The 10,203-nt window shown below is 39.4% G+C and overlaps 1 protein-coding gene across 1 annotated transcript in view; it reads right to left on the bottom strand.

The window, feature by feature from the left end:
• The window catches only part of CIBAR2 (CBY1 interacting BAR domain containing 2), a 95,596-nt gene continuing 85,393 nt past the window's right edge, over positions 1 to 10,203 (bottom strand). The window contains exon 10 of the mRNA XM_056525524.1: positions 1 to 2,323. Coding sequence (XP_056381499.1) covers positions 2,198 to 2,323 — 126 coding nt within the window. The 3' untranslated portion in view covers positions 1 to 2,197. The remainder of the gene's footprint in view (positions 2,324 to 10,203) is intronic.

The raw sequence follows: 10,203 nt of genomic DNA, 5'->3' as shown, positions 1-10,203 counted from the left end.
CTCTGTCACCCCCCCACCGTCACCCATGTACACTATTCTACACCCCTCTGTTACCCCTATACACCTGTATTCCTCTTCACTTGTAAAAGGGAAATCTGGAGGCTGATGCAGGAAAAGTGCAGAGCCTAATAGGTTTGTTTTGCAGGTTTAACGGTGAAGAATTGTGGCTGGAACAACGCTGATTAGAGAGGACATCTCTTGTGAGTTGCTGTATAAAGCAGCACTGTAATCTGTAATTCGGTAGGGGTACCTGAGCCAAAAATGTTGGGAAACACTGCTTTAAGCTGTAAGAAGTTAGGTTTAGAAAGTGACAAAACTTTTCATCAGTCTAATGACTGATCAGGATAGGGTTTCAGCCCCTGAATGTAAAGAAGTTATTTATGAAGCATTTTACCCTTGTTTTATTGGGTAAAATTGTCGCAATATTTTGAAGCTTTTTTTTGCAGCTTTTGTTGCGACTTTTCATATATGTGCATTCCTGTGTTTGGCTGTGGTATGCTTGTTTTGAGTTTGGGTTTTTGCAGTGGTCAGGAATTTATGTAAATGCTACTTTTTTTAAAAAGGCGCAAAATTTGGTACAACTCCTTTAATTAGCGCAAATCACCTCCATAAAAAAAAAAAACACATTACAAAAATGTGTTGAAATTACTCATTAATATAGGCAAATCACCTTATTTGAAATATATATTTATAACTTTGTTTGATTTTCTTTTTACTTTGTAAACATTTTTTTATATGGTTAGGATGGACATGTTTAAAAGTCTGGAAACAATTACGTTTACAAACCATACTTGTTAACATGTTTATCCAAATTACTTCTAGTAGTTTATCAAGAAAACGGCTCATCAGAATCCCACCATTAGGGGTCCCCATACCTACTGGGACACTAACCAGTCATGCAATAACCTCAGGCTTGTCCACGAGTCATGGACAAGGGATGACTCCTGGACAAGGCTGCATGAGCAGGTGCACCAATCACATATCACCACCACAAGGAGTGACACCCCCCTCCCCTCATCGGATTTATAATCCTGTGAGCTAATGAAAAGATGTAAAATAAAGGACATTCACAAGGAATCACCTCTGAAAGGTGGGTAAATTCATACGTCATTTCTTAAATTGTGCCAAATTTATAGCCTGACTTTTTGTAAATTTGATGCAGTGAGTTAAAAAGACACCCTTGAAAAAAAGGAGTAAACATTTATTTTAACAAGGGTTGAGTAAAAAAAAACTAAACTAAACCTCTCCTATCTTTGTTGCTCCCGAGCAGATGCTGGTGTAATGGAGACTCCTTCCTCACTGTTTAGTGACAAGATGTCACATTCCTGCTCATCCATTTAGATACTACAGCAGTGTCCCACCTCAATGATTGGCTGAGAGGGTGTATGACATGTCCCCAAACCCAGAAGCACTGGACAGCGGGAAAACTGAGCCTCATTATACCAGCAGCAAGGGAGTGACCAAGGCAAGAGACTGTTTTTTTTTTTTTTTTTTTTTTAACTTAACCCTTCCCTGACCAGGTTTAAAAAATAAATAAATAAAACTGGCAACCCCTTTAAAGCTTTAGTGTCATCAATATAAAGATTTGACATGTCATCCACACATCAAAAGTTTAGATCACCACAGGTCTCATCCATAGACCTGCTAAGATTGTCAGCAGCAAGGCACTTCACCCCCCAGCCAGCTGCCAGATTTAACTTGTTCATTCCATAGACTAATGGCGGAATCCGCAAAAAAATTGAACATGTTCACCAGAACAGACAGACACCAGAATCAGGACATTCTGCCTGTGAATAGAGAAGCAGAATCCCATTGAAATCAATGGGACTTTGCTGCTGCAGAATATTCATGTGGAATTCCACACGGACATTCTGTGTGAACATACTCTAATATTCATGATCGCAGTGACTCTCAGGACTGAGATCTAAACTTCTGACAAGTGTGATCGACATGTCAATAGTTTGTATTATTGACACTATCACTTTAACATCTATGTTTAGTTTAACAGATTTTCCTAATAACAGCTGTCAGCATATGATTTTCAGCCCAAGAGATAATATTTCTGTTTCATTCAGCAGTGTGGCCCATTGTTTTTTCAAGTGAATGTACAAATATTAACCATAATTGTAGCATTGCACTTGCCCTCGGTCAGTCCTATAATCTGTGAAATTCTGCAATGGCAGTACCACAATTCTGCTTATTTCCGCACTATGGAATAGTCCTGCCTCCTGGGCTCCCTGTAGTCATAGTCTTCATCAGAGTCTTCGTCACTATCCTCCTCTTGATCCACAGGCTGCTGCCTCTGCAGGGTGCTCGCCAGGCTCTACAAGGCAAAAGTCACATGATGAACACAGTAACTATGGGGTAATTTAGCAAAACTTTTATCTGAAAAATGATTAAAAAGGGTCCGTCACGCCCCCTCCCATAGACTTGCATTGAGGGGGCGGGATGTGATGTCACACAGGGCGGAGTTGTGATGTCACGCTCGTCCACCATTGTGGTTGGGCTCCGAAGCCTCCAACGTTGCTGGTGTGAGGTGGAAGACGTACAGGTGGGTGCAGTAGCCGAGATCCCGGGGGCCCCCAGCAGTGGGACCCCGGCGATCTGACATCTTATCCCCTATCCTTTGGATAGAGGATAAGATGTCTAGGGGTGCGGAGTACCCCTTTAAGGGCAAATGCACCTCTCTTCCTCTACGCAGTTTTTAATAAATCTCCCACTGTATTTCTAAGAGGGCTGGAGCCTGTTGTGAAACTAAAACTGTCAGCAGGTCTTGAACGCTACATTTAGCAGACAGCTGATTTAAATCAACACTTCGTACGGAGGTAACTTTGTCAATGAATACAGTCTTGTCCTGTACTGTTTTAGTTATTTCTAGCCTCCACATCCAAAGCTAAATAAAGAAGTTTGCTGGTTCCGAGCCACATGTCTTAATGTCGAATATAGTTGGCTATATTTACATGGCAGAATTTCCGCACATCCGCATTCATTTGGGTGGTTTTTGGCTTGTGCAGATTCTGTGCTGAATTGGTGTGGAATCCACATGTGGAAATTCTGAAGTGTGAATGGGAGTGCGGAATCCTATTGAAGTCTATTGGGCTTTAATTTGATGCATAATCCACATGCGGAATTCCACATGCGTAAATTCTGCCGTGTGAATATAACCATAGTTTGTCCTCTAAAGTAAGCAGCAGGATTTTGAAAGCAGCTCTGGATGTGACTGGAGTAGAAAACTCTAAGGGGGAGATTTATCAAAACCTGTCCAGAGGAAAAGTTGCTGAGTTGCCCATAGCAACCAATCATATCACTTCTTTAATTTTTCAGAGGCTTTTTAAAAAATGAAAGTAGCGATCTGATTGGTTGCTATGGGCAACTCAGACACTTTTCCTCTGGACAGGTTTGGATAAATTGATAAATCTCCCCTTAAGTAGTTTGATTTTCTCTATTACAACCCTCTAGGCAAAGATTACGGAATCATCACACTCAGAAGATGGTCTCCCAGATTCTTTACTTCATTGCAAATACACAGATGAAAGAAAAGGTTTAAAAGGTGAGTTCATGAAACATCCCTCAGACTAATGAGCTGGTAAGACGTCTTTAAAATTATTTCCAGTAGAAATAAATCCACAGGAATTATGCTGCTGCAGTCCCATTTATTTCAATTGAATTCTTCTGCACTCTGCACATGGCAGACATCTGCCACGGAAATCCTGATTCCGGCATCCGCAGAAAGAACAGAATCAGAAATGCATTGCGGTCTTTGAATTAGTGCATGTCCCAGCAGTCCTAGCGCTGTCGGATCATTCCAACGTGCCAAATGTACACCTGTATTTTCCGGGTGGACAGTCCACACATTTTCAGCCATGTGAACCCGGCCTTAGGGGGTCTGGACATCACTAACAATAGTCTACACCAAGCTTGTTCCAACTTTTTCTAAAAGCAATGGAAGGTTAGCTTTGCAAGGTGGAGCTTTGTCATGGTCCGATTTCTTTACATTTTCACTTCCATTTCTTCAGACTGTTGACCATGTCCTAAGGAAGACATTCTTTTTGTGACAAAAAGCTATAAATACTCTTTGTTCTGTGGCAAGATTCATTATCATCCTGAAAGATTACCATAGGCTCTGTATGCCCCACCCCTGCCATTATTATTCTAATGACTGTTGCAGAGGAGCGCTCTTCTCTCTGTGCACTTACCCGCAAACTTCATTAGCATCACCATTACAGGGGCGGGGCAACAGAGAATATGGAGAAGGCAGGGGAGCTGGGTGAGCCAGCTTCCCACCCCAAATGCGCGCTGCAGAACTCTGCATATACTGAACGGATTTAGGTAATTGACCCCTATTTATAAGGCTGTTCACCCGCACTGTAACCCAGTATATTGGGTTTAGTGTGGGTGGACAGGGTATCAGATTCTCTTTAAACTTTTATAAAAAGACAAGAAAAAAGGGAGAAACCTTAAATTTAATAAAACCCCTAAGCAAATGACACAGAAATTAAGGTAACCAACAGAAGTTGACAAGGACTGGTTTAGTGAAGTCATTTTCCTAGGTGTTTTGGTGGCTGCTCCAATGTTATCATATGTCGTGCGCCTGTCTGATAAATCTGCTGCAAGCACGTCAAATTCATTGCAACTAAAAACAGTGCCAAAAAGCACCCACACAGCAAACATCTTGATTAATTCCCCAATGTTCTTTCACTGGTTTGAGGGATGTTTCATGAAGCCAAAATGTTCAACTATAAAAAAAAAAAAAAAAAAAACATTGCTTTGTGTTATACCTGGGATTTGAGTATTTACCAAGAAGTAGGAAAACTGGATTTGAGCGTGATGATTGTATTAGTTTTGCCAAGAGTTGTACAATTTGTAGATTAAGTTATAGGATAGTCACTAACTTGTAGATTGGTGGAGAATGCTGTAACATTAGGGCCCCGAATGAACGGAGGGAGTCGCCCATGAGCAGCCACAAGTCCATTCATTTTCTATACGCGTTGAAATTGACAATGGGGGATATTTATCAATCTTGGTGTGTCATGGATGTTTTTATTTTATTTTTTTTTTTTTTTTAAACACCCCCTTTCCTCTCTATTTTATATGTTGTTGCACAAAATTTATAATTCGTGCATACAGCAATATTTATTGTTTGTGTACAAATTTTGAAACCCCACACTGTACCGCAAAGTTATCAATCATGTGACACATATCTACCTGTCCTCATTGATCATGTAGGATTGTGCAAAATAATGCTGTCGTGCGCAAAATTAGTTCTCGACATATGAGAAGGCGCACATGAAAACTCACTATCCACTGCATAAAAGTATCCACCAACAACCATAACATAGAAAACAATGTGAAATGCGAACAAAAAAGGAGCAAAAAATAGCACAACATAATAGAAATAAAAACGATGTACATACAATTATAAATGTCCCCCAATGTTCGTAAAGCCCATAGAGAATTTATGGATCTGAATGTTATCCACTATCCTATGGTTAAACTTTATAAAATAAGAAAGCCTCTTTAATGAAAAGATGGGTCAAAGGAGGTGGAGTAATATGAATTCAGGTGGGCAACACCACAACAATGGGTAGAATTCGAGTGATAGGTGTGGGTCACTGTGACATCATGATGTAACGCCGTCAGCTCCGGCTCTCCGGACCATACCTCCGACTGCTTGATGGATCCTAAGCACGAAAACGGAAACTTTTGGAGAGCTGCTGTTTACAAATTTATTTCACATTGGGGGAGCTCACAGGATCCTTATGAAGAAGCCCTTACCAGGACTTTCACCAAGGACTTTTCTGGTTAAGTTATTATGCTCCCAGGACAGAGACAATTTATTAAAATTATCAAGAGAAAAGGGAGCAATACTATATGGGAACTCCAAAGTGTTCATATACCCAGATTTTTCAAGGGACACCCAGTGCAGAAGAACGGCCTTTAATGCTGTTAAGAAGAGACTGCCGGCTGCAGGCATACAATTTTCGCTTTTATTCCCAGCCAGAATGAGGATAACTTATGAGGATAGGGTTATTTTTTTGGCTCGGATAGTGAGATTAATAAATGGCTGGAGGAGAGGGGGGTATAGAATTGGAAGGGTATGTATGCATGTTGGCTGTTCGAAGGGAGGGGAAAAGTGTAGTTTAGAGATTCGTGTGGATAGTGCGGGTCAGAAGCAAAAGGTGGGGGGATAAGGGGAGAGGGAGGGGGGAAGGAAGGGAGCCAGCTAAGTTTCGCTTTAAGTTCAGAAGTATACATAATAAAGAAAAGGGGTAGTAGCAAAATGGATAATAAAATTCTAGTTTGGAATATAAGAGGTTTTAAAAAAAAGAATAAAAGGATTGCTATGTTTGATAGAATTAAAGAAAAGAAAATAAGGTATGAACCTAGAGGTATCTCTGACCACACGTTGCTGGTATGTCATATGGCCAAAGGAAAAAAGGTGAGAGGTAGTTAGTAGTATGCATATAAACCCTCACTGGCTAAAGGTAGATAAGGTAACTGAAGGGATAGATAGGGAAATTAAAGAGTTCTGGGAAAGAAAGGGTCAACTAATATTCTTAGTTTAAGAAGAAATGTAAGAAGAAAGAAAAAGTTATGATAGATAATATAAAAATAGCTGAAAACATATACGGTAAGAACCCTAATAAGGATAACTAGGATCAGTTGAATCAGGAACAAGGAATATACCGGAAGTTACTGTTGGAAAAGGCGCAACATGCTGGCTTCTTTAGGAAGCAAAGACAATATACAGAGACAGGAAAACCTAACAAAGTATTTATGGGGATAATTAATCAAAAAGCTAGGAATAGGATAACTATTAAAAAATAAAAACGGGATGGAAGTTAGAAAGCAAGGGGAAATAAATAGAATAGCACTAGACTTATCAGGATTTATACACAAAAGAAAGTAAGAAGACAGAAAGCAAGACTAGGGATTTCTTGGATAGGATTAAATTACCCAGACTAAGTGATGATGAGAAAAAAGTACTGGAGAAAAATATTACTCTAGAAGAAGTGGAAGCTAGTTTGAAAAGGTTTACTAATAGCACTGCACCACTGATCCCATTTTATCATGCCTCTTCGAGGTAATCAATGTATCCTTAGAAAGAGGGGAATTGCCCCCCCTCCTCTATGGCAGAAGCCATAATAATTATAATACCAAAAAAGGGGAAGGATAATCAGGTAATGGAAGCATTAAGGCCATTCTCACTCCTAAATACTGATCAGAAAATATTTGCCAAGGTATGGGCTAGACAATTGCAAAAGGTAATTACTAAATTAATCGGTAAGGAACAGAAGGGATTTGTCTCGGGTAGAAATATATATACGAAAACATCCAACCCCCGCTCCATCGTGTCTCTAGATGCGCATTAAGCCTTCGGCAGGGTGGAGTGGGGTATCCTGTTTAGCGTGATAGAACGTATGAATTTAGGTAAGATATTTCTATGGGGGGGGGGGGGTAAAAACGCTCTACCATAGTCCTAGGGGCAGGATTAACATTATTAATGAAATATCCCAGGGAGCCATTATATTGCAGAGAGGTACGGGGCAGGGGTTGCTTACTCTTTTCTATTTTTATTGAACCATTTGCACAAATCATAAGGGACACTGACGATATCAAGGGATTTGGCATTAACGGGATAAATGAAAAAATACTTTTATAGGCAGACTATGTAGTCTTATTTATCTCTGATCCGAATAAGAATGTATACAAGGTCATGGAAATTATAAAGGAATATGGGTTATATTGGGGTTTTCAAATTAATTGGAATAAATCTGGTTTATTAATGTTGGAGGGGGAGAGACGAGGAATCCCAGAAGAGATACACGTATTGCAGGAACAAGAGTCTCTGGATTATCTAGGAGTGAAGGTCTCAAGAAAAATAGAGGAGTTTGCGCAATTAAATGTTAGGCCACTAATAGAGAAGGTAAAGAGTAACATTCAAATCTGGAAGAAATTACCTATAAATATGGCAGAAAGAATTATTCTGGTAAAGATGATTCTATTCCCGATGGTATTACACGTAATAAGGGCAGCACCGATATGGTTGGGGGCACAACACTTTAAAAGCATACAGGTAGAGATAAACAATTTAATATGGGGTAGGAAAGTGTGACGCATGAAACAGGAGTTCCTGGCCCCCTCACTGCAAAATGGGGGACTCTGAATTCCAAATATGTATTTGTATTACATAGCGGCACAAATTGAATATATGGTAACTGAGGAGGATTCACTTAAAATGTTTTTGAATAAATGGGGAAGTAAGGGTGGTACTACGTTGGAATTAATTGAAAGTGGTAGATGTTTACACAAAGAGGTGAGCAGGATACCTGTGTGTAAAATGTATGGAAATTCAAAAGATGTTTAATTGGGATAAAAGGGAGTTTACAGTACACAATGTTATGTGAGAACGGGTATTTGTTGGAATTGGCTAAACTAAAAGAGTATGTTAATTGGGAAAAAAAAGGGTATTAGGAGAGTGAATAATTTAATAGTAGATAATAACATAGTAGAATGGAATACACTGATTTGGGAATTTAATCTTAGACAGAGCCAGTTCTTTCTGTATAACTCAGTAAGGAGTGCCTATGAGAAAGATAAAATGAACCCCAGATAGGGAATTAGTAAACATGAGTTTATGGATTATGTATTTAATATCCCCCCAAAAACAAAAAAGGTACTGGCCAAGCTCTATCGGGGTCTTGGCAAAGCTTCCTTGGTAAGGAGAGGACCTAAAAAGCAGAAATAAATGGCTTGAGGAGGTGGGAAGTCTAGATGAAGTGGAGTGGGGGGAAGGTTTCAAAAATATCAACCGGTCCTCATTAAACATGAATAATAAAATATCACATATAAAAATTGTGCACAATATGCTATATACACCTAAATTCCTACACAATATCGGGAAAAGAGATTAATCTAACTGCCCTAAATGCCAAGCAACTGAAGCGGACCTATGCCATATGTTAAGGGGATGTCCTAAGATAAATTTTTGGGTTGCAATTTGTAAAATAGTAGAACAAAAATTCTAAGTTAAAATATCTTTTGAAATGAAGACAGCAATTCTGGATATAGGCCTATGGAGTGGGGTTAGGAATAATGTTATTTTAAAGATTTTTGGATTAGGAAAGATTTTGATACTTAGGAAGTGGTTTGTGCCGGATGGTCCATCTAAGAAGGAATAGGTTGGTGAAGTAGAACAAATAAAGAGATTTGAACTTATTTATTATAAAGGAAATGGAGCATTTGGGAGCAGGGAACCTAGCTGGCTCGGGGTATGGGTGGGGTGGGCGGTACAGGATTTTGGAGGGGGGGAAAGAGTTAAGTTGTATATACTATGTACTGATGGTTGAATTGTAAAAACTGTAATTATGGATTTGCAAATTGTGGCATATAATAAAGAATAAAAAAAACATGAATTCAGGTGACAGTTTTTTTTTTTTTTGGGGGGGGTTCAGTCATACATATTTTTTTTTGTCAAAACAACTTGCAGAGTTGCATTGGAGCAGTAACAAAAATATCCACAAAAGTGGACATATCCATTACTAATTAATTACCTAGAAAGTCTTATGAAAATAAACATGATCACTGCCATTTTTATGGTGCTGTACAATAATACAAACAAGCCACAAGTACAGTCGGGTATTACAGCGATTCAGTAATTTCCATGCATCCGCTGATCTCTGGCCCCCAGCATGTGAGCTGTAATTATGAGCAGCGGGCGAGAGAGTTCCAGACCAGTGAATCTAACGCTGTCCTGCGACTTTGTCTTGTCTCTTACAACTTCAAGCTGCGCACTGCCTGACAAGGAATCAATTCTTGGTAGCACGTTTTTTAATTTCCTGAAACCCTTCTAACCTACTGGAGCAGTGATTCAAGTGAGGCCGCTCACGCAGAGAGGATTATTGCTGTCCTTAGGGGAAAAGTCTAGGTACAGGAACTGTCGGCACTGTTTATTATTATTTCATTTATTAACCCCTTTAATGCTTGCAGCCTGGAATAAAATATATCCTTCAGAAATGTTGTCATCATGTATTGCGAATACTGAAGAAAAGCTGATTGACATCACCGTACCTTCACTTTTCCATGCTCTTGAATGACATATCTGCTCATTTCTGTATTACTTTGTGCACAGGCACACTTCAGCATTCATGTAGCAATCTCTGGAATGGTGGGGCTGATGCTAGTATCACTTTATAACTAGGC

This window comes from Hyla sarda, chromosome 6 (assembly GCF_029499605.1).
Source record: "Hyla sarda isolate aHylSar1 chromosome 6, aHylSar1.hap1, whole genome shotgun sequence".
Taxonomy (NCBI): domain Eukaryota; kingdom Metazoa; phylum Chordata; class Amphibia; order Anura; family Hylidae; genus Hyla; species Hyla sarda.
Note: the sequence above shows the minus strand (reverse complement) of the source record. Positions and strands in the feature narration are given on the sequence as shown.